The 25,178-nt window shown below is 43.9% G+C and overlaps 1 protein-coding gene across 1 annotated transcript; it reads left to right on the forward strand.

The window, feature by feature from the left end:
* Nucleotides 1-454: 454 nt before the first annotated feature.
* Nucleotides 455-24,223, forward strand: TMEM212 (transmembrane protein 212). The gene is made up of 4 exons (XM_072808142.1): nt 455-620; nt 9,364-9,423; nt 10,361-10,684; nt 24,155-24,223. Exons 1-4 carry the CDS (start codon nt 462-464, stop codon nt 24,221-24,223), a joined length of 612 nt encoding a protein of 203 aa, XP_072664243.1. The 5' UTR covers nt 455-461.
* The last annotated feature ends 955 nt before the right edge of the window (nt 24,224-25,178 follow it).

Genomic DNA, 25,178 nt, shown 5'->3' on the forward strand with positions numbered 1-25,178 from the left:
TTGTGCTGGGAATGTGGATCTATTGTGCACAAAGGATGTTGGCTTTATGCTGGAACCACCAGGCAGGTTGAGTTGAGAAACAATTAGCTCAGTCAGCAAGCCTTTGAATCTGATTAAGCCAGGAAGTGGGCACTCCCCACGCCAGAGCAGAATGAAGGGAATGGAGGCCGTAATCCAAAACGAGGAATGATTCCACCCCCACCCCCCGCCTCTCTCTCTCTCTCTCTCATTCTCAGTAAACTAGTATTAGAATTTATTGTGTCAAATTCATGTCAAGGATTATTTCATTACATTTCATTATCTTGGGTGAAACAAATAAAAGCTTGTTTCCAAGTAGATCAACAGTGCACACATGTCATGGCTACTGTCTCCAAGAAACTTCTGTTTACTGAGGCCTGACATACTCTCATGTTTTGGTAACAAAACATCTTTGAGATCCAGGACCCAGGTCACCGACGAAAATGCAGAGCCTATACCAGGCCGCAGGCCGAATTCTCATTTCTCTGGGGGCTCTCAGTGTATCCTCTGGAGTTACTGCTTTCTTCCCTGTCTTTTCGTACAAGCTTTGGTTCACGGGATGGAGTGTCTGGATTGCTTGCCCCATCTGGAATGGAGCTTTGGTAGGAAAATATTTTATTACCTATATTGAGAGAGTAAAGAAAGAAGGGAGAGAAGGTAGAAAAAGAGTAACATGGCCTGTTTAAGTTTTCCAACGATACAAAGAAGTGAAAATCCTACAGAAGATTAGCACTTACCGGAGAACATTGATTTCTACCAGTTGCCTCATAAGTGTAGGGTCTTTCTTACTATGGTGTTATGGTTATACTACCGTGGGTGCTCTACTGAAATGCTGTTCAAGAAATTTTGTTGTTGTTGTTGTTCAAGAAATTCTTAAAACGTTACTTTAATCTTCTCACCTTGATGGTCTCAGAAAGTGGGATCTATCTTTTGAAATTTGGATTTAGGGGAAAAAAATGTAAACCATAAACAATAATGTAAAAATGGAGAAGAACGTAAAATAATTTTCAGACGAACGCTCTCACTACAAACACTGAGGTGTGTCGTCATGATCCACAGATTTGCAAGCCCCAAATATTCATTCTCCCACGTTTTTCCTTGCACGCAACTGTCTAAACCGAACGTAATTCAAGAAGTTGGAGGATGTTCCTCGCTAACTTTGCGGTTCATTAGGAGAGGGTGTGTGTGCCCAGTACAAGCCGGTACCAGGTAGGTGCTCCAGGCCTGCTTGTTGGATGATGGCACAAATGAGGGTGGGGCTGGCACCCCAGCTCTCTGGGGCAGGGAAATGGGCACAGCTTGCCTTGCACATAGATGTCCTCCGGCAGGATGATTTAAGGGGAGTTACAGACGCTTGCAACAAATCCCTCTCCCATTGTTTCCCGTGATGCCTGACGTTCACCATTGGACACTAGAGAATTTGGACTTTAAAGTCTTTCCATTAAAATGTAGCTACTCTTGAGAGAGGCAACATTTTCAGTCTTAAAAAAAAAATCTAGCTTTAACTTGGATATCACTTAAAAGTAAGACCCCAGAACATATCATTTTAACCTATTTATTAAATACCCATTGATAGCCTACTGCATGTTTGAGTTACAAAGGAAAAAAAAACCAAAAGAACAAGGTCTCAATTTTTTAAATATTCCATCTCGTGGGGTTCGAGGATGGTGGGTAGATGGGGGAAAGCAGAATGATGAGAGTGTGGAACTGAACAGGGAAAGCATGGTATAGGGTTTTTCTTTTTTCTTTTCTTTTCCAAAACACTCTTCTACGTCTCTCTCCCCAGTCTTGCCAATCTGCTCTTTTCGCCATCTCCTGTCTAAACCCGTACGTCCGTTCAAAGAATTATTTGTCAAACATCTACTGGAATGCAAAGATGACAGTTACATTTATCCAAGCAGCTGCCACACTCCTGGTTGATGACCCAGAGCAAGAAAAACATTTTACATCGGGACCTAGAGAGTACGTCAATACATCTATATAATTCTCTCTAGGTAAATAGATTTTGATATATTCGTATAACTGAATCCATATAACAAAAGTTTCACACAATATTTAGCCTTCTGTGTGAAACGGATTCTGATACTTTCTATTAATTTTTAAAAATTCTGTCTTCAGAACGGATCCAAAGTTTGACAACACCACAATGACAGTCCAACCCTGGATCCCCTTCTTACAATGGGTTTGCCTATCCCTGCAGTCTGTCATAGGACATTCAACAGATACTGAGATCTAATTAGGATAAAACAAATTATTGAACATAGGCTTGTTCTACACCAATATCTATTTTATCAGTCAGACCCAGAGAAATGACAAGATCTGTGTCCGGCAGGGTGACTTTTTGATTTTGAGATTGACAGCATGGGGAATTGGAATCCGAAAGGTGGGATGGGTGAGATGGGACCCACGTTCAAGTCCTGACTCTGACGTTCTTGGTATGTCGTGAGGCGCGGGACCTGCAGTCGGCTAGTTCTCCAGTGCTTTTCCCTCTAACATGAGGAATTTGGCAGGTAAAGAGAGTGTGTGCGAAACTAACCCTAAGATGCTCAGCGAGAATGATCCAGTTTGAACACGGGTTGTGTGGTAAAGAGCTTTGCCAATTTTCAAAGCCCTGTGCATACGCGAGTTGATACCATGCCTTTGGTCTGTGCTGCGAGGGAGGAAAGCTGCTCCCCTCCGGGTGCAGAGAGAGTACCCCCCTCACATGGGGATCCGTTTCCTGCTTTCGGGGGGACGGAGGAGCCTCCGTGTTCTTCTTGTACAAGTTGTTTCTTAAATAACTTTAATTCAAAATAATCAATATGCCAGGGTCACCTATGTGGAGGCCACCTGCCCTGAATCCCATCGGTCAGTGCCCAACCTCTGATCGAACCCTTCCTTCCTATTCTTTTGCCATCCGCTGGCCTTCCCGTTCCATTCCCGGGTAAGCAGCTGAGTTGTCCATTCTGTTACCCTCGGGACCTCATCTCCTACCACTCTTCCCTTAGCTCTTCCCATTCCCTTAACCACTATGCTGACTCCTTGTTGTCTGCAAATATTCCAAGGTGTGCTATTTGCCTCAGGGCCTTTGCACTGTCTGTTCTCTGCCTGAAGCCTCTTCCCACACATGGCTCGTTCCCTAACTTCCCTAATTCTTCCCTGGTTCCCTAATTCTTTGAAGAAAAGTCACTTTCTCATCGATGCCTTCCTTCATTACCCTCACTACCCGATTTAAAATTGTAAATCTCCCCCACAACCAGCATCCCCAATCTCTCATTCCCTGTTCTATTCTGTTCCCCATGACCCTTATCACCATGTAATATACTATATAATATATTTATTGTTTGTTTGTTTATACCGCTCCCAAAAAAGTGTATAATGTACAAGGGTGGGATTTTTTTTTCTTTTTCTTTACTGCTGTACCTCTAGCACTTGGGACAAAGAGTCACATACCAGGTTCAATAAATATTCAATAAATGTGGTTGAATAAGTGAATGAGTCCCGTGCTCTGGCGGCCCAAAATTTTTCATACCATTGAACTCCGATTAGGTGACAAGGACTAAAAGTCAAGCTGGTATTTATACTAAAGCAGGGGGAAAAAATCCTCATGAGAAGGAAAGCAATAAGAATGCTCACTCTTCCTATGATGTCTAAGTTTGGAACAATGATTTTTTCTTTTCTTTTCATCGTGAGTTTCCTTGCAAACCACAGCTTTTTTTGATGGGGGTCAACTTTAAAAGGTCTCTGACTCAGTCCACAACCTTCCTTACCAGTCACTTTTTTGGTTTTGTTTTATTTTTAAAGATTTTTTTTTTTTTGAGACAGAGAGAGAGGGAGGGCATGGGGGGCAGGGCAGAGGGAGCAGGAGCGGGAGAGACCCTCCAGCGGATGCCCCGGTGAGCACGGGGCCTACGCCAGGCTCCATCTCACAGCCCTGACATCGTGACCTGAGCCAAAATCAACGTCAGACGCTTAACCAACTGAGCCACCCAGACACCCCTACCACCCCACCAGCTTCTCAACGTGCCTGCAGAGTGAATCCTGCTCTGGTGGCAAAACCATTTATACGTTTCAATCACACTGATGTTTCCTTTTGCAAAAGACTCCCTCTCTCTTTTGAGATTTATAGAAGACGGATTTCCACAAGTGATACGTACTGTGTTCAGTGCCTTCATTCCAGACTTTCTAAATTCTTCACGAATATTGGTCCTCAGACTCTCCTAGCTCTGTTCTGACAGCCACGTGATAAGCAGATTTCGTATCATTTCGGGCCCCGGCTATTTAAAGGCATCAGCTGCTAGAAAGTATGCAGCGAGGAGGTCACAGTGCCTTGCAGCCTGGGCTCGACTTGACCTGGAGCACGCGGCTTGGCAACTCCAGTGGCTTCGGTAATGGCAAGCAGCAGTGCTGCGCCCTGGACCCCGCCTGGAGCCAGGGCCTGCGGAGAGAGGCCCTCGGGTCCTCCTCTGCCAGAGAAGGGACTTGATTACACCATCACTCAAGCCTCTTACAGCTTCAACTGTCCCGTGATTCCCAAACACCTGATGGCCGGTTTTCCACTTGGATATCCTAAATTTCTTTCATTTTGATTATTGCTATTATTATTATTATTTTAAAAGATTTTGATTCATTCACTTGAGAGAGAGCGTGCACACACACGTGCACGGGGCTGGGTTGTGCAGAGGGAGAGGGAGAAGCGGACTGGGAGCTGAGCAGGGAGCCTGAGAGCGGGCTTGATCCCAGGATCCCGAGATCATGACCCAAGCCAAAGGCAGATGTTTAACCCCCTGAGCCCCCCAGGTGCCCCTGGATCTCCTCTATCTCTCTAAGCTCAGCTTGTCCCTCCCAAATCATCTCGCCAGCAAAAGCAATGATTTCTTTTCCTGACTCTCCTGGCTCTGAACCCAATTTCAAAACCCTAGAGTGACTTTTGACTTAATCCTTCCCTCCAAACTAGCGCTTCTCAAACCGTAATGTGCGTATGAATCACCTGCAGGTCTTGTTAAACCGTGTACGCAGATTCAGTAAATCCGGGGTGAGGCACGAGACTCCGCCTGCCTCAGTTGCCGAGGGATGCACCGCGGCTGTGATGTGGGCGACGGTGCCCTACGCCAGCCTGCCCTCAGCCCCGCTCCTACCCCACAGGCCATCCCATTGCCCTGACCCTTCTCTGTCCTGCAAAGCACATCCCTGTGCACGCTTCCCTCTCAGCGTCGCTGTGCACCACCTCCCCCTCACTCCTTAGCACTTCCCACCCGCACCCAAGCTTTACACCAGGATAACGTCAATAGCCAAACTGTGAGAACCCATTCATTAATGAGTTATGAAATCAATCTATTGGGTAGCTAGCAGCACTTATAACACCAGAATAGAATAGAATAGAATAGAATAATAGAATAGAATAGAATAGAATAGAATAGAATAGAATAGAATAGAATAGAATAGAATCAGAGTGTATCACACATAGTAACAGTATTATGATTTTGGTTAGATATAAAAATATTTATATCTTGACCATGATGCAAAATATATTTCTTGATATGGATAGAGGTTTTAAAAAGAGCCTGGGGGTGCTTGGCTGGCTCCATCAGTGGAGCTTACGACTCTTGATCTCCGAGCTGTGGGTTCAAGCTCCACGTTGGGTGTAGAGATTACTTTTAAAAAGGTGAAATTTTTAAAGAAAAAAAAAGTAAATAATATAATGTGTTTAAAGCTTGAAGACCAAGTTCCCACGGAGACGTCAGGCCTCCCTGCCTCCCAGTCCATCGTGCACATGACCACAGGCTCAGCTTCCTAAACCTCTGCTGTGACAGTCAGGCTCCTTCTTCAAAAGCCTTCAGTGTGGCTTCGTGGTTCAAAGGCCAGATATGTTAGCCCGAATTTCCAAGCCCTTCTCGACCTGGCCCCAAGGTGGCTCTCAAGCCTGATCTACTCATTTGTACACAGAACCAGCCTGTCCCCCCTCTGGGCACCTGTCTCACTGTTCCCTGAGCCTGGCTTCCCTGTGGCACAGGGTGCTCGGGCTGCCCGGAAAGCCCTTCCCTCTGCCCTCTCCCCCTGGAATCACATCCACCCTTCAACCCACAATGCTTCATCTTCTTCTTTTTTTTTTTTTTTAAGTTATGATGGAAGATTTTTTTTAATAGTTGTGTTTATGTGCATTTTTATTTTTTTATTTATTTTTAAAGATTTTATTTATGCATTCATGAGAGACACACAGAGAGAGAGGCAGAGACCCAGGCAGAGGGAGAAGCAGGCTCCATGCAGGGAGCCCAATGCAGGACTGGATCCCGGAACCCCAGGACCACGTCCTGGGCCGAAGGCAGGGGCCAAACCACTGAGCCCCCCAGGGATCCCCATCCCACGATGCTTTCATCAACGATCCTCCCCCTGGGAGCGGGATCTTGTCCGTGGGCTCCTCTCACACGGAAAGCACGCGCTCTTCTTGCCTCATTTGGTGGACATTCGTCGAAGCGCATGACTGTCGCCTCTGGACTGTAACTTCCAGGGAAAGCTGGAACCAGTATGTCTACGGCTATTACTTCGTGAGCCTGCTCATCGGATTGAGCCTCTCTGTGCCTCGTTTAAAAAGTAGGAGACGATCTCCGTCGTTAGCAGGGCTAGGTGAGTGAGCGCACTAAAGCGTGGAGCGTCGTGCCCGGCATCCAGCGAGCGCTCAGCAAGTGTTGGTCGGTGTGCTGGCCGCACGGTGCCCGCAGCAGCCGTGTTCGTAGGAGACCCACGCTAGATGTTTGCAAGTGAATAAATTAGCCCATTTTAAAATGATTCCTCTCTGTCTGTTGTGCCTCCTCCCTGCTTCCTCCAGTTCATCGGCTCCTGGGTACTGTGTCCTTCGTGGGGGTGCTTTGAAGATTGGGTGGGGGGGCCCCGATGGTCGTGCCATCAGCTACTCTGGCCAAACCCAAGTGATGGCCCAGGGGCTGCCCGCGGAGCAGAAAGCTGGCCAAGGCCAAAGGCGCTGGGGGAAGATGAGGCCTGGCTCCCGGCTCTTGCCTCCCACATTGACTTTCCCACTTGACTTCTCTTCCCTACCCCCCAAAACTCTTCCTTTTGCATTCTTTTCCCTCCCCCTCTCTAAATACAAGGTTTCTAAAAAGGAAAAGAGAGGGTGCTTGGGTGGCCCAGTCAGGTAAGCGTCCCAGTGCTGGTTGTAGCTCAGGCCGTGATGACCTGGGGTGGGGGGTGGGGGGAAGGTGCAGCCCAGCAGCCCAGTAGCCCAGTCCCTGCCCAGCCCACAGTCAGCCGGGCCTCTCCTCCCTGCACCTCTGCTCCACATCCCCACGCACTTGTGCACGCTCCATCTCTCAAATAAATAAATAAATCTTAAAAAAAAAAAAAAAAAGCAAGAAAAGGGAGGCTGTGACTCAGGGGACCCCTGACCCTCAGTCTCGGGGGCACCACGAGAGATGGGTGTGCTCGCTCCTGAGCCACCGCCATCCACAGGGTGGATTTCACAAGTTACTGAATGGCATTCATACACCAGCCCACTCCATGAAAGATCTTTTCAAAGTTTTGTGTAAACAAAGCAAAATTCAAGCTGGCAGCTGCAACAGAAATAACAGGCCCCTGCCATCCTGCAGCATTTTTCAACTTTTGAAAGGAAAGCAACAGTTGACGCCAAAGTAGTTAAGGCAACCTGGAATCTAAGCATCTAGTGATGCCAGCCATCCCCCAGGAGTTGCACCAGCCGGGTTGCTCTTGCTGGGGCCAGGGTTTCTCTCCCACCCGGGAGTGACGTGTCCATGGAGAGCACCTTGCCTCTGAAAGCAAAGACCAGCCCCGGGCTCAGCATCAGGGTTCGGCTGTGCCTCATAATTCCCCTGTTTGGTTGTGCTAGTTACGCTGGCTCGACCTCTGCAGGCTCCCTTGGAAACTTTCCTCTTGCAGAATCAAGCCAACCTCTTCTGACTACAGATGGTTCTGTTTTTATCCACGGGAGTGTTATGCTATGGCCCCGCCACGTCTGGAATTTCAGACTTAGCTGCACGAGAGGTTTTGTGCAAACGTGTGTGTGTGCACACACCCCCCACCCCCAACAACTAAATTCTCTAAGTCGGACGTTCAAAATAAAACATGCCAGGAAAATCAAGAGCTGGAGCTCAAAAACAAAAACAAAAACCAAACTCAAACAGCAATAACAACAAAAAACAGGCCAGATGGGAGGTGGGTGGAGGGGGGTGGAGGGGTAACAGGGGGACAGGTACTGAGGAGGGCACCCGATGGGATGAGCGCAGGGTGTTATAGTAAATGTTGGCAAATTGAATTTAAATAAAATATTGTTTTTTAATAAAAAACAGGCTGGACACAGAAGCTCCAGAAGCAGCATACCCCAGAACCGTATTAGTAAAAAACTCTGATTTTTTTCTTCCTTAAATTTGCATGCATTTGTATGTATACTATACATATAGTTATATTGATTTCTCTGTCAAAAACCTAATTTGTAACTACTTTTGGTCCTGCCCTCATTCTGTATCTTATTTCAGCCTCTTCCTGGTTTTCTCTGTCAACCTCAAAACATTCCTTGACCAGGAACAAGTGATTTATGGGTCGGGAATAAGCGGTTTCCAGGCTCAGTGACCACAAAGGTCTCCTTCATCGGACCCAGAGCTGAATCAAAGATGAGCCTAGAATTTTTGTTGTTGTTGTTGTTATATATTGCTCAGTTCTGGTGACACCATTCCTTCCTTTGTTTAACTGTCTTCATTCTGCAAGTTGGGTCTTTTTCCCTGGAAGGAGACTAAAAAAAAAAACAAAAACAAAAAAAAGCCTCTTGAACAGCTGAACACCACTGCACCCAGAACGATTAATGTCCCTCTAATTATAATCTTTGTTCCTAGCAAACAAGAATCACATAGTTGCATCCCACCAGCAGGCTGAGGCTGCGGAATCTCAAAAGAAAAGCAGAAAATCAGAGATAATGCCGTCGCTGGGCAGGTTTTCAGAGTTCTGTGACATGTTTCCTTTCCGGCTCCTCCCCTTTGCAATTTTAGCAATGTGCGAGAAAGATGAACAATCGACAATTAATCAAAATAAAACATATGGCAAGGGTTATAAAGCCAAGCTTTCCCCGCGGTGACACCTTACAGTAGTGAAGGTTATAATTGTGATGGCAAAGGCAACGCCGAAAATCAAAAAATGAGCGCGTATGAATCACGTCTTTATGACACTGATGGCTTCTTTTCCTCATTGTCATCCCAGATGAGGAGGAGATGCCAGCCATAAATCCATTTAGCCATTTGCTGTCCTTTCTAGTTCATAATAAAGTTGTCAAACCGTGAGACGGATTGAACTCTTTCCAGGGGTACACTCTATCACGGATGTTATTTTTCCATTTTCCTCCCACAGGCCATCACGACGGGCACGCTTCTGCTGTTGGCTCACAGAGAGCGGACCCGGACATACCTGGTAAAGACACAGACATCGGGTGTGATGGGTGAATAGGTTTGAAGGTCAAATCTCTGCCGGTTCAGGATGGAACATAGAGAACGTGATTTCCAATTATCACTGAATTCTCTCTGATTGATGCCCCACAATGATGGGTTTCAGTAATAAACTAGGAGACTTGTAAATATTTAAGTATTATGGTTTGGGGAGAACACAACCGACATGAATGCCCCTGAATTTCATTTTGAAGAAATGGATCTACAGGCTCCTCTGTGTCTAATCAACTTTTAAGGCTCAGCCCCTCAGTTTGGGGTCTCTTTCCAATGTCTTGGTTACTTCTCCCCCTAAATGAGGGGAAATGAGGGAAAATGAGAGAAATATCTATGATATCTTGCCTTTCAATAGTATGGAGCCAAGCGATCCCACGGTATAGAAGGACTACCTTGATCCCATCATACACCTTCCCACGGCTCAAACTTCAGTGTACCCGTGAATCACCCGGGAATCCGGCTAATATACAAATTCGGATTCAGCCGATCTGGGTGAGGTGTGAGATTCCACATCTCTAACGAACTCCCCCGGATGGAGTGCTGCTGGACCCTGGACCATGCCCCGACTCCCAAGGTGCCAGCATGAGGCAAGGATTCTGTGTACTCGTGTTTGTTTTTCTCACCCCACACCGGCTGTCCACACCTGATAGAAGATATATAAACACATGCTTGTTGAATGGCATTCATTTCACTTTTGGCCCGGTTGGTTGATACATTATTCTTCCATAGTGCAGATTCAAGAGGAGAACCAAAGAGCCCAAAAGAGAAAGTTGTGACGTAACCCATCTCTCCTTCGCTTCCCAGCGAAAGAGATGAACGCCTGACATTTCTTTCTTTCTTCATATTGCTGAGGAGCTTTTGAAGAGTTTAGTCCCCAAGGTAACCATTAGTTTTTGCTTTATTTCCAGTGGGAAGCTAGTTTCACCTTTGTGATTCTGAGCGCGATGGGATGTCCACTCCACTTTGCAGTAGCCTTGGAATCTGCCCTCCTTGGCCCATATTGCTTCTACTCACTTTCAGGGATTGCAGGGACCGATTACCTCGGTTACGCGGTTGCCTTTCCATTTCCATACGCAAAATTCCCATCAGTTTGTGTGGACCCACCACACTACGAAGAGTACCACCTGGCGCTTCAAGCCTTTGACCTGTGCCTGAGCTTTGCCATGCTCTGTGTGTCCCTGACAGTGCTCATCAAGCTTTCTGCAGGACGTATCTGGAAGAGACACTCACAGGTAAGTTTCCAGAAAGGGGGAACCAGGTCTTGTTCCATCCCGAATGCTACAATGGAAAGTCTGCATGTTAGCACTTCATCTGCCTCCTCTACTCACTGTTGTCTCTTGCATAACCAAAATTTCCCCGCTCTTTCCACGTCTGCCCCTGTAGAGAGGTTGGTACCCCAACATCAATTTTAGCTCTCTTTTTCCAAAATGGCTAATTATATCAATAATATGACAGTAATAGAAATAGGAGCTGAATGTGTCAGTGTTGCTCCGTGTCAGTGTTCTTCCATTTTTACAGACAGTAGACAGAGGCTAGGGAGTTCGTGTAACTTACCCAAGGTCACACAGCTAAGGAGCAGTAGGGCCAGATTGAGAACCCAGAGCTAGTTCTCTTTAACAGGCCAGAGTTATCCTGGGCCCCCTTGTCACCCACCTTGTACCCTCTTCTCCTCTGCTAGATCATCAAGGTGCATGGTTCCAGCCTCTAGGAGGGTTAGAGAGAATCACTGGGAGAACAGCACAAGTGATTGCTGATTCCAAATTCCTATGTCTGAAACTGGGTCACTCCATTGTGAGTCGAACAGCCTCCTCCTGGAAAGAGGTATTTCCCACAACAAACTCTTATACTGGCTTTGTGAGTCAAGTTAGTATTATATTAAGGTCAGGTGAATTTGGGTTATGTTAGCCAATTTTTTTTTCCCAGTTTGATCCTATCAACACAAATCAGCAAAGCTAGAAGACAAGAACTTGGCACTCTCGATACCTTTTGTGGTCAGTCTTGTCCTCTTCAACTTCTACACAAGTCTGCAAAGGAAATCCTGTACATTCTTAGGAACAGAGTTGATTTCACAAGGGGGCCCACTGAGAATTGAGGCTAGCAGACTGAAATGACCTCCCCTGCTGCACTGCCAGTGCATCTAGAAGTTTAGAATTTGAGGTTTCTCCCTTGTAGAGACGATCCCAACTTCCTAGAGCCCTTTGTTAAAAAGAACACAAACTCTGGAGAACCACACATTAAAGCATTGGCTACTCATAACCCCTTGGCATGGATAGCTAATCAGACATCTGGCTGCCAACTTGGCCATGACACCCAAGGCTTAACATGGGAGGGAGGACAGAGAGAAAAGGATGAAAAAATATCTGCAGAGCTTGGTAAGAGCCTCATGGAAACCCAATAGCGAGGCCACCTAAAGTGCCTGAAAAGAGAGAAAATTAATTGAAAACAGAGCACAGTGTTCCAACTTCAGAATTTTGCCTTTGCCCATCTTGCTCAGAGTAGTTTCTTTGTTTGTGATTTCTAAACTCCATATAGGACCCAACACAACTACAACATGTTTTTCAAAGTGGATCAAAGACCTCAGAATCACCCACAGTTCTTGTTAAACCAGATTTCTGGCCTCCATCCTGCCCAATTCTTAGGGCAGAAATTCTGGGTCTGGAGGCAGGGAATATGCATTTTTAACACATGCCCCACGAGGTTCTGGGGTAAATTCTCTTCCTAGCACAGGATTTTCTTAGTGTAACTTCTGGCCCAAATCTCAGTTTTCCCATTTGCATAAAATGCAGCACTGGTTTGGGTGAGAGTTCTCGATAAATGTAATAAGCACGAAATCTTTGGTAAGTGTGTTTGAATGACTTGACACCACTTAATCCATGATGGCAGCAGATCACGTTTCATTAGCAAGGGTGAGTGGCTGACATAATGGGATATGAGTCATAATGGAATATGAGTTTCTGTATTAATAAATGCACCCCTGCCCCCTGAGCCCACAAGGAGCACGTGTAGCTTGAGCAAAACTTTGTTACCATGAGCGCACCTCAGTGGCTCAGTCAGTTAGGTGTCTGGCTCCTGATTTTGGCTCAGTTCACCATCTCGTGGTTGTAGGGGAGAGCACCATGTCAGACAGACACAGATGTGGAGTCGGCTTGAGATTCTCTCTCTCTCGGTGACAAAACATGAGACACTCCTAACTCTGGGAAACCAACAAGGGGTAATGGAAGGAGAGGTGGGCTGGGGGTTGGGTTGACTGGGTGATGGGCACTGAGGGGGGCACTTGACGGGATGAGCATGGGGTGTTATGCTATATGTTGGCAAATCGAACTCCAATTAAAAAACATACAAAAAAAAAGATTCTCTCTCCCCCTGCCTCTGTCTCTCCCCGACTTGTGCACGCACACACACACAAGCACACACACGCTCTCTTGCTCTTCCAAAATAAATAAGTAAAATATTAGAAAAAAAACCTGTGTTGCCATGTAACCATGTAGAAATCTCAGCTATATTAGGCCCAATTTCCAGTAGTGAAATAATGTATCCTTTGTCAAAATTCTCAGAAACACACAACTTTCCTAGAAGAAACGGCGTATCACTAGTAAGGATATAGAATTCTACACGGTGATTATGCATTTAATGAGTTTCCATAGAGTTATAGTATTAGGTTCCTTACATGCTGAGAGAGATAGTAATATTTTTATTTTTGGTTTATTTTTTAATATTTTATTTGAATTCAATTTAATTAACATATACTGTATTATTATTAGTTTTCAGAGGTAGAAGTCAGTGATTCATAGTTGCGTACAACACCTAGTGCTCTTCCTGATCAAAACTCTTCAGAGTGTAGGGATAGAGGGAACATTCCTCGACATCTTAAAAGCCATCTATGAAAAGCCCACAGCAAATATCATTCTCAATGGGGAAGCACTGGGAGCCTTTCCCCTAAGATCAGGAACAAGACAGGGCTGTCCACTCTCACCACTGCTATTCAACATAGTACTGGAAGTCCTAGCCTCAGCAATCAGACAACAAAAAGACATTAAAGGCATTCAAATTGGCAAAGAAGAAGTCAAACTCTCCCTCTTCGCCGATGACATGATACTCTACATAGAAAACCCAAAAGTCTCCACCCCAAGATTGCTAGAACTCATACAGCAATTCGGTAGCGTGGCAGGATACAAAATCAATGCCCAGAAGTCAGTGGCATTTCTATACACTAACAATGAGACTGAAGAAAGAGAAATTAAGGAGTCAATCCCATTTACAATTGCACCCAAAAGCATAAGATACCTAGGAATAAACCTCACCAAAGATGTAAAGGATCTATACCCTCAAAACTATAGAACACTTCTGAAAGAAATTGAGGAAGACACAAAGAGATGGAAAAATATTCCATGCTCATGGATTGGCAGAATTAATATTGTGAAAATGTCAATGTTACCCAGGGCAATATACACGTTTAATGCAATCCCTATCAAAATACCATGGACTTTCTTCAGAGAGTTAGAACAAATTATTTTAAGATTTGTGTGGAATCAGAAAAGACCCCGAATAGCCAGGGGAATTTTAAAAAAGAAAACCATATCTGGGGGCATCACAATGCCAGATTTCAGGTTGTACTACAAAGCTGTGGTCATCAAGACAGTGTGGTACTGGCACAAAAACAGACACATAGATCAGTGGAACAGAATAGAGAATCCAGAAGTGGACCCTGAACTTTATGGGCAACTAATATTCGATAAAGGAGGAAAGACTATCCACTGGAAGAAAGACAGTCTCTTCAATAAATGGTGCTGGGAAAATTGGACATCCACATGCAGAAGAATGAAACTAGACCACTCTCTTTCACCATACACAAAGATAAACTCAAAATGGATGAAAGATCTAAATGTGAGACAAGATTCCATCAAAATCCTAGAGAAGAACACAGGCAACACCCTTTTTGAACTCGGCCATAGTAACTTCTTGCAAGATACATCCACGAAGGCAAAAGAAACAAAAGCAAAAATGAACTATTGGGACTTCATCAAGATAAGAAGCTTTTGCACAGCAAAGGATACAGTCAACAAAACTCAAAGACAACCTACAGAATGGGAGAAGATATTTGCAAATGACATATCAGATAAAGGGCTAGTTTCCAAGATCTATAAAGAACTTATTAAACTCAACACCAAAGAAACAAACAATCCAATCATGAAATGGGCAAAAGACATGAACAGAAATCTCACAGAGGAAGACATAGACATGGCCAACATGCATATGAGAAAATGCTCTGCATCACTTGCCATCAGGGAAATACAAATCAAAACCACAATGAGATACCACCTCACACCGGTGAGAATGGGGAAAATTAACAAGGCAGGAAACAACAAATGTTGGAGAGGATGTGGAGAAAAGGGAACCCTCTTACACTGTTGGTGGGAATGTGAACTGGTGCAGCCACTCTGGAAAACTGTGTGGAGGTTCCTCAAAGAGGTAAAAATATACCTGCCCTACGACCCAGCAATTGCACTGTTGGGGATTTACCCCAAAGATACAAATGCAATGAAACGCCGGGACACCTGCACCCCGATGTTTCTAGCAGCAATGGCCACGATAGCCAAACTGTGGAAGGAGCCTCGGTGTCCAACGAAAGATGAATGGATAAAGAAGATGTGGTTTATGTATACAATGGAATATTACTCAGCTATTAGAAATGACAAATACCCACCATTTGCTTCAACGTGGATGGAACTGGAGGGTATTATGCTGAGTGAAGTAAGCCAGTCGGAGAAGGACAAACATTATACGTTCTCATTCATTTGGGGAATATAAATAATAGTGAAAGGGAATATAAGGGAAGGGGGAAGAAATGTGTGGGAAATATCAGAAAGGGAGACAGAACGTAAAGACTGCTAACTCTGGGAAACGAACTAGGGGTGTTGGAAGGGGAGGAGGGCGGGGGGTGGGAGTGAATGGGTGACGGGCACTGGGGGTTATTCTGTATGTTAGTAAATTGAACACCAATAAAAAAATAAAATAAAAATAAAAAATAAAAAAATAAAAAAAATAAAAAAAATAAAAAATAAATAAAAATAAATAAATAAAAACAACACCTAGTGCTCATTACTTCCCGTGCCCTCCTTAGTGCCCATCACCTATCAGGAAACTCAAGAGCTATGAAAATTTGTAAAAATAAGAAAAAAGTGATAGTTTGAAGGAAGAATTGGGGAAGGGAGATTGTAATTATATTATAGAACAGAATCTTTTTTCTTCAGATCTGTAACAGTCAATATTATGATGGAAATCTTCCCTTCTAAGAGTTTTTCTGTAAGTTCAGAAGCATGTTTTCAGAAACGAATCAAACACTCCCTTAGGAAGCAGCACATTCATTATTTCTCTACTCTCTGTGCGTTTTCAGTTTAAAAGAATTAAAGTCATCTTGCATCCCAGTCAGCTCAAGCTATTATCACAAAAATACCATAGATATGGTGGCTCAATCAACACATTTATTTCACTCAGTGCTGGAGCCTAGAAGTCCAAGATCAAGGTACTAGTGTGGTTGGTCTTTGGTGAAGCCTCTCGTCCTGGCTTGTGGACAGTCACCTCACTGTGCTCATGTGGCCCTTCCTGGGCCTGCTCCTGGACAGAAAGGATCTCCGTCCTCTTCTCATAAGGGCACTAATCCCATCATGGGGGTCTCATCCTCATGACCTCACTTATACTTAATAATCTCCCAAAAGACTGTCCCATGGGGATTAGGGCTTCACTATATGGATTTGGGAGGGAGGCCCTAACAGCTGATAGCATCTCACTGAAGGTGACATGGTGTTGGTGTGTGAGCATGCAGTCAGTTGGTCCCCAACCAAAACCACAGTGAGAAATGCTTGAAAGAGACATAAAGGTCTTGGTGATTTTGATAAAAGCAAATATGAGTGCTACGGGCTGAATGTTGGTGTCTCTGCAAAACTCCCTACTCCTCCCTGTGATGGCATGAGGAGGTGGGCCCTTTGGGAGATAATCAGGCTTAGTGAGGTCAGGAGGGTAGACCTCCCTTGATGGGATTAGTTTCCAAGATGCCCTTAGAAGAAGATGAGGAGGCTAGATTTTTCTCTCTCTGCCATGTCAGGATACAGCAAGAAGGTGGCCATCTGCCAGATAGGAAGAGGGCTCTCACCAGACGCTGAATCTGCTGACACCTTGATCTTGGCCTTCCAGCCTCTAGAACTGTGAGAAATGTTTGTTGTTTAAGCCACTCGACCTGTAACAGCAGCCCAAGCCAAGACCTCAAGTCCTTCCAAATTTCCAGGGCCTCATGGGAAGAGGCGGAGCTGGTAAAGGAATAGGAGCCCCCCATGTGTGGCTACACACAACAGACTGAAGTGACCCCGTCGGCTTAGGACTCAGTGCAGGGGCCAAAGGAGCACCATGTAGGATTAAGCTGAGAAACTAAAATGCAAAACAACCATAGCCGAAATTGTCTACATTCTTGGTCCAGTAAGTAATAAAGTGATGGGAAAGGAAGGAATTGGGACACCAGACGCGCTGCAGCTGTCCCCTGCAGCTACTCCGCCCCTCCTGCATGGAATGGAACGGCTCCGTCTGTTTTCCTTTCATTATTCATTGTTATGTTTGGGTTTTTGTTTTTTTTTTTTAATGAAAGGGGAAAGAAAATATTTCCCCCTATCATGTGATATAGTGGTTTTTTTTCTTTTTTTTTTTCAGTGAATTGAGAAATATTTGCTTCCCACACAAGATGTAGGTAAACCCTTTAAACAGTTCAAAAACATATGAGGACAGAATATTTATCAGTGGAGGAGCCTCTTCCTCCAAACAAAAGACAAATCTGCAGAAATACGTTGGCTTCACGTCTTCTAGTGGATGTACCCTGCATCACTAGCAATAGAAATGTGTTTTGCAACAACTTCATTAGGACTCTCATCCTAAAGGTCTGAAACCTCATGTTGGGCTTTACCAAGATCTCTCTGGGGCTTCTGGGAACTAAATCCCCTCGGGGAGAGCCAAGCAAACCTCAAGCAGGACCACACAACAGTCAGAATTCACTGTTTCTTCCTCACAAGTTCCTTCATGTGGCCTCCCCAAATTGGTCAACAGAAAAATGAGAATCTAGGAAAATAATTGCAGTTCAGGATATTAGCATTCCCTTTATCTCACTGTGTTCTGTGGAATGACAGTGGTGCTGCCGGAAGGCTGGATAGGAGCAGAGTGAAAGTAGGTGCCATTTATTGGGCAGCTACCCCTTGTCAGGTGCCCACCTCCTTCATTCCTCACAACACGGCCAAGCCCACTGTCCCCATTCCACAGGTGACCACGTCAAGCAGGCCATGTGGCGTCAGGGTCCGCTCCCTGGAGGCAGGCTTCTCACTGCTGCCCCACTCCTCTTAGACGGTGTTTCTTGGGTTTTACAGACTCCGAGTGGCTTTGCATAGACTTGCACTTTGTGGAGGGTCTTTCTTCTGTTTCTCACAGACAAAAGTTAACTCACCCCTTAGAAATGGAAGCTATATTTTCCCAGGCTATTTTCATTTCATTCAATCAGTAAGACCACGCCAAGGGTGATAGCAGCTTACGAAGAGAAGAAATGAGGCCAAAGTGTCTATTGTGTTGTATTAAAATAAGCTTGATATTTTGTCAAAGCAGAGCAATAGGTGGGGAGGCAACCAGACAGTTGCTTTTGGTCAATTTTTACTTTATAAAAAAATTTTTTTACTTGATCATCATTGTAAGCATATTTTCCTTTTGACGTTCGGTCAGTTTAATCTTTTAATATAAAATATCCTTAAAAAATTAAAAATAAAATAAAAATAAAATAAAATAAAATAAATAAAATATCCTACTGGGTTCCCCCCCCCCTTGCTCCATACTGTTTATCCAAAATGTTATTATTATGAATATATTTTTCAAAAATTTTAAATGCTGTATTTAAAACAAATAAAATATATATTTAAAACGCAGAAGAAAATTTGGCTTCACAAAAGGGCAGAAACTTAGATAGAAATCAGAAGCCAAAAAAAAAAAAAAAAAAAAAGAAATCAGAAGCCTGGGGATCCCTGGGTGGCGCAGCAGTTTGGCGCCTGCCTTTGGCCCAGGGCGTGATCCTGGAGACCCGAGATCAAATCCCACGTCGGGCTCCCGGTGCATGGAGCCTGCTTCTCCCTCTGCCTGTGTCTCTGCCTCTCTCTCTCTCTCTCTGTGACTATCATAAATAAAAAATAAAAAAAAAAAGAAGCCTCCACTCTCTATAATCAGGTAAATTTGATTTCAAAAAAGAAAACGGAATTAATTACTGGCGAATATTTCAGAATGGCCGTAATGGTGCTAATACATGAACACAAAACCATTTAGGAAGGTAACAGTGTTGGTTGGACGCTTTGTGTTTTATTAACCAGGAGACTATGCCGTGCTCGTTACTGGGTGTTACTGGGTTCATTCCCCCAGGAAAGAATGAGAGATACAGATGAAGTAATTAAGGTAAAATACAAAGAAGGCTGTGAGGGGTGACCAATGACACAGTGTCACTTCCCCTCCCAGGCCCTACAGGCCAGGGGACTGTGGACAACGCAGCAGTTCACCCCCACAGCCATCAGTGGCCCTATACTCGAGCTTCCTCATCTCCAAGGCCTTGGGGCTTGGCCAGGCACATCCAAAGACCTTTCCAGCTCTGTCTCCGTCTGTGATTTTCTTTCATTCTTTCTCTCTTTCTTTTTTAGATTTTATTTATTTGAGAGAGAGCATGAACAGCACCAGGGGGCAGAGGGAGAGGGAGGAACAGGCTCCTCGTGGAGCAGGGAGCCAGACACAGGCTCGATCCCAGAACCCTGAGATCATGACCTGAGCCGAAGGCAGATGCTTAACCAACTGAGCCACCCAGGAGCCCCTCAGTCTGCGATTTTCAAAGAAAACTTTATTCCATTGGAGAAAATTAATAATCAGAAGGGAGGACTGTTAGTAGCAACGAGTGGCACTTGTTCTAAGCCATGCGGATGTGTCGCTGGGGTACACACATGTACGGCCTTTACTCTGCTAGCTCAGGAAGTGATACGTGCCAACAACGTTACTCAAGCAAGGTGGTGTGAGAGTTGTGACAGATACACAGGTCGCTTTAAATAGCTTTAGAAAAACAACTTTCTTTGCTCAATATTCAATCTGTCGGGGCACCTGAGTGGCTCAGTTGGTTAAGTGTCCAACTCTTGATCTTGGCTCAGGTCATGATCTTAGGGTCGTAAGATCAAGCCCCAAGAAGGGCTCTGCATTGGGCATGGGATTTGCTTAAGATCCTCTCTCTCCTTCTCCCTTTGCTGCTCCCCATTTGCACTCTCTTAAAAAAAAAAAATTCAATCGCATATCAGACCAACCAATTCAATCTCATATCAACCAGTTAGTTCTTGTTGGTTGCCTTTTTAAAAAATATTCAAGTATAAGTAACACACAGTGTTACATTAATTTGAGGTGTATGATATAATGATTCAACTATTCTATACATTTCTCAGTGCTCATCAAGAAAAGTATATTTTTTGTGCTCTTGGTCCCTCTTATCTATTTCATCCATTCCCCCACCCATCTTCCTTCTGTATATTTGTTCTGTGTTTAAGAATTTTTTTCATTTGTCTCTTTGTTTTTTCTGTTTCTTAAATTCCGCACATGAATTAAATTGTATATTTGTCTTTCTCTGATTGACCTATTCCCTTAGCATGATACCCTCTAGATCCATAGGCGTTGCTGCAGAACTTACCATTATATTTCTAAATAAGTAAGGAACTTCAAATTTCAGTTTATTTGCAAAAATATTGCTTTAAATATTTTTTTCTCTTATTTCACATAACTACCCTAGTGTCATGGGTGAAAAAGGAAGCTACTACTTAAAGCAATAGAATTCCTAGGTAGGTACTGGATGGTAATTAGTACCTATTGGGCAAGAGGAATATCTTGTGTGCACTATTATGTGACTTTCCCCTTGTCACCTCTTGAGGAATATGGCTCCAAAGCCCCAAATACAACATTCATTATTTATTCTTGCCTCTCAGCATTTATTGAGCATATATTATGTGCCAGATATCGTGCTGAAGGTTAAAGGTAGAGACAGAAGGATGAACAAGGCACAGTCTAGTCCTCCATTGACTCATAGGGACTGAGGGGAAACGTCACCTGGACCAGGAGGACCTAGAGCTCAGATGAAGAATAATGAGATATGAACGAGGTAGTGCTAGTGGGCATGGAGAAGAGGTGATATGTTTGAGAGATATTTAGAAAGTAGAATCAGCAGGACTTAGTAGTAGGTAGCGTGCAAGACAAGGAAGGAGTCCAGGGAGATGTAAAGTGGTTTCTTGACCATGAGAGACAAGACGGGGTGATTGGATTTAATGTGTGAGTCCTACTCTTGTCGTTTAGGGTTAATTCAGTTTCACATCTCATCACTAATAATAAGCCATTTTAAGAACCTAATAGAAGGAGTCAAGAGGATTTCTGCCTGGGATTGTAGCCAATGAGGTACTGAAGCTTGCCACCGGACACCCCATATCAGATACAAGTGATACCGTGCTCTGCGTTCATAATAAATCTAGTGCTGAAGAGCATGAACTATAAGACAGTTTAACATATTAAACCACTAGGCCATATTTAACAACTTTTCTCTTCTTCTACTGACGGTCCCATGGCAAAGATTGCCAGTGAATGACCTACACGTAGCCAAGCCCAATGGAGTCCTTTCAATCTGTATTTTCCTTGACTTCTCCACAGCCTTTGAAACTATTAACCACTTTCTTCACAAAATCCTCTCCCCTTTGACCTCCACACACCATTTGCTTTACTTTTCTTCCTTTGCCGTGGCTTTTTCTTCCATATTTATCTCCCAGTCCCTTCTCCTGCCCCATCAAGCTCTACCTCGGGCTATTTTCTGGACACTCTCCTGGGTGTCCCACAGATACATCAAATGGAGCTGATGATCTCCTTGTCCCCGACACCTGCTCGTCTTCCTATATCTCCAGCTCGGTTGCCAGCACTCATGCACTCAGGACAAGCCTGAAACCTGGAGTCGTCCTTGACTTCTCATACCTGACTTGATCACCATGTCCTGGCAACTACACCTCTTAAATATTTATTCACTGTGTCCCCCTTTCTCTGTGCTGACTGGGATGGCCCTGGTCCAGCCCTCCCTCTTCTCACACTCAGACATCTTTGCTTCCAATCTTGTCTTTCTGAAGAAGTATCCTCCACACAGGCTCTAGAATGAGCTCTCTCAAGTTCAGATCTGCTCTTATTACTCCCCTGTGGAATAACAGTAAGAGTATAAGTAATAAATATTATCTTATTCTAATAGCATAAGTAATAAATATTATCTTATTACATCCTTCTGTGGCTCCCCTTAACACTCAAGATACAGCCGAGCTCCTTCATGTGACGTTCATGTGTGTGCAGCTCCTCTCCAAGAACATGGACTGACAAAGGTGAGCAGAAAAGGTGGGACTGAAAGCGTGGGAGTCAAAAGAGTAGCGGAGTGGCAGGTTGCAATACTAGATGTCACTTTTATGGCTCCCTAGCCATTGCTAAAATCTTACCTAAATGTCTATGTCAGGACTATTTCAAATGTAAAAATAATTCACACATCACGGGGGAGTTTACTGTGGTCATGGAATCCAAGAAGAGTCTCCGGGAAAGGCTATAGAGAAAAAAGAAGATTGGAATTTCCATCCCAAGGAACAGTGCCTTATTGAAGAAGCATTGGGTTCAGCATTATTTATGACACATGGAGAACCTGATATGCCACGGTACTTTTAAAGTCAGACAGTTTGATGTGTAATTGTTTCCTCCAACACCTACCATCTGAGCGGCCCTGAGCAAATCAATATTGAACCTCTTTGAGCCTAAGAGATAACACGTACCTCACATGTTGCCAAATGAAATGACATAAATACTAGTAAGAGACCTACATGAGCTTGGCACTTGATAGTTGCTCAAGAAATGCTTGCTTTCTTCCCTTTACTTCTAATCAAATTTAAATTCTTGGCTCTCATTTAAAGATTTTTAGAAAGCACCCTTTAACCTTCTGTTAATTTTCAAAAAACCCCAAACCAACCCAAACCAGACAAAACAAATAGCAAATGACCAAAAAAAGATATTCAACTGAGAGATCCCTCACTTCCTTAGACAGTCCCTGCCCACAAAAGTAATGGTTCCTCTGAATTGTTTTATGCTTATGTCAGATGTTTTATTACACATATATTTCTTTTTTATATCTCTCTGCTATCCCCCTCCACCAATATCACCAATATTGTTCTTTTTGGTGATTCCTCTTAAATCCTTAAGTGGTACCATGGTCCTGTTACTTGAGTCATCCTTCACTGGGTTCCTGTGACATAAAAAAGGCTAAATTAAATGTCAGAAGTGACACTCTATTTTCTTTGATAAATTGTAGAAATAAACACTACTTTATTTTTTTTCTTCCTAGGGTCAAAAGAATGAACAATAAATTTGAAGCTGTGTTCCTCTTAAATTTGTTATATTTGTGGCCATTATTTTGAAATACTTGCAAAATAATTTTTATCTCCAAACTTTTTTCTCTATGTTCTTATGAAATAAAAATTGAGATAATTGTACATTGTAGCCCTTTTAGATTGTTAACCCTGTTTTTTCTGATTTACATATTATGATTTTAAAAATAGAAATTTTGGGATCCCTGGGTGGCCCAGTGATTTAGTGCTTGCCTTCGGCCAAGGGCCTGATCCTGGAGTCCTGGGATTGAGTCCCGCGTCGGGCTCCCTGCATGGAGCCTGCTTCTCCCTCTGCCTGTGTCTCTGCTTTCTCTCTCTCTCTACTCTATCATAAATAAATAAATAAAATCTTTTAAAAAATTAAAAAATAGAAATTTTACCATCATTGTCACAGAAATTTTCAAATCTGAAATATAAAATTTTCAGTGAATGAATGTTTTCTTTAAATTCCCCTTGTCCCTGTGTGGTGTTTTATTAAACTATAATTCTAAATTACCTAAAACCATTTTTCTCAGCATTTTTTCATTGCCATTACCAAGGCAACTGTAGTCCTTCAAACACAAAACATGAAATAGTAGCCATAATGAGAAGGGTCTTGTGCAGGGAAAGAATGACCCTCTCTCCTGGGCTCTCTGTAGCTTGTCTACGGCACTCATGACAGCTTAATTGTTAGAAGGGACATTAGTTATCCTCTAGGCCAGCTTCTCATCACATGTCCCAAGATCTAAATGCCCCTGATAGTTGAACCATTCCCAAGAGGCAACCTCATTCATTCCACTGTTGACTGTCTCTAAAGGGAAGAGGTCTTGAGGTGCCCAGCTGGCTCAGTTGGTAGAGCACGTGACTCTTGATCTTGGGGTTGTGAGTTCAAGCCCCATGTTGGGTGTAGAGATTACTCAAAAAATAAAATATTTTTTTAAAAAATTGTAAGAGGTCTTTCTTAATCTGGCCGGAGATTTGCTTCTTGTACTCTCTATGTCTTATATTCTTTGTTTTAAAAGATTTATTTGAGCAAGAGAGCACAAGAAGGGGGAGTAGCAGAGAAAGAGGAAGAAGCAGACTCCCCAAGGAGCACAGAGCCCCACACGGGGCTGGATCCCAGGACCTGAGATCATGACCTAAGCCGAAATCAAAAGTCAGCCGCCCAACTTCCTGAGCCACCCAGCCGCCCCTCTATGCCCTTATATGTCTCTATGCCTTTAAGCCTGCAACTCTTAATAGTACAGTGCCGTGGTTTTCAAGAGTGATTCCAATGCCAGCAGCATCAACATCATCCAGGAACTTGTATGAACTGGAAACTTAGGGATTGGGTCCCAACAGTCTGCATCTAGAAGCCCTCCTCCCACTGATCCTGATGCATGCTGAAGTGTAAGAAGCACCCATGGAGTGTAGCAGAAAGTGGGTGGGACCTCAGAATGAGAAACATCTGGATTCAGATCCTGGCCCTCTTGCGGTTTTAGGCAATAGCCTCAATCCCTCCCAGGTCCAATGGTACTGATGAGGATAGCTAACTCCTAGGCTTGCTATGAGAGTTCAATGGCACTGGGGATCCCTGGGGTGGGGGGAACTCAGTGGTTTAGCGCCGCCTTCAGCCCAGGGCCTGATCCTGGAGACCCAGGATCGAGTCCCACATTGGGCTCCCTTCATGGAGCCTGCTTCTCCCTCTGCCTGTGTCTCTACCTCTCTCTCTCTCTCTCTCTGTGTGTGTCTCTCATGAATAAATAAATAATAAAATCTTAAAAAAAAAAGACTTCAATGGCACTATAGAGGTAAACCACACAGCAGAAAATCTAACACAACTTAAGCACAAAAATAGTGTCTAGTATTATTGATTCGATTCAGCACGTTTATTAGATGCCTTTGAATATCAATCTCTATAGACTCCATTCATTTGAGAATACACAAGTACAGAATGAACATTTTAGACATTTCATGAAAAATATGGTATTTTTTCAGAAACTAAATGACATGTTCCAGAACACACAGCTCAGTTGTTGGTGTCTGGAAGTCCTGTAGGGGCCACCCAGGCCTCTGCTCTTCAATCGACGCATGCTCATCTGTCACCTAATGAAGCTGTGAGAGGTCTAGTTCTGGGCCTGGTGATTACAGAAGTAGGGATTTAAGTTTTAGCAGCACATTGTCTTAATCAATCTCAATCTTATTGGAACATATCCACCCAGTACCTAGTGTCCTGGCTATTTCTTAATTTACTCCCATTTTCCTTTCTGATTTGTATCCCTCTCTG

This window comes from Canis lupus, chromosome 31 (assembly GCF_048164855.1).
Source record: "Canis lupus baileyi chromosome 31, mCanLup2.hap1, whole genome shotgun sequence".
Classification (NCBI taxonomy): Eukaryota; Metazoa; Chordata; class Mammalia; order Carnivora; family Canidae; genus Canis; species Canis lupus.

What these genes read in the sequence shown, in the direction of transcription:
- TMEM212 (XM_072808142.1), top strand. Translation starts at nt 462, where the DNA reads ATGCAGAGCCTATACCAGGCCGCAGGCCGAATTCTCATTTCTCTGGGG. An exon ending in CCATCTGGAATGGAGCTTTG is followed by an intron (nt 621 to 9,363) that starts GTAGGAAAATAT and finishes TTCCTCCCACAG; the next exon opens with GCCATCACGACGGGCACGCT. An exon ending in AGCGGACCCGGACATACCTG is followed by an intron (nt 9,424 to 10,360) that starts GTAAAGACACAG and finishes CTTTATTTCCAG; the next exon opens with TGGGAAGCTAGTTTCACCTT.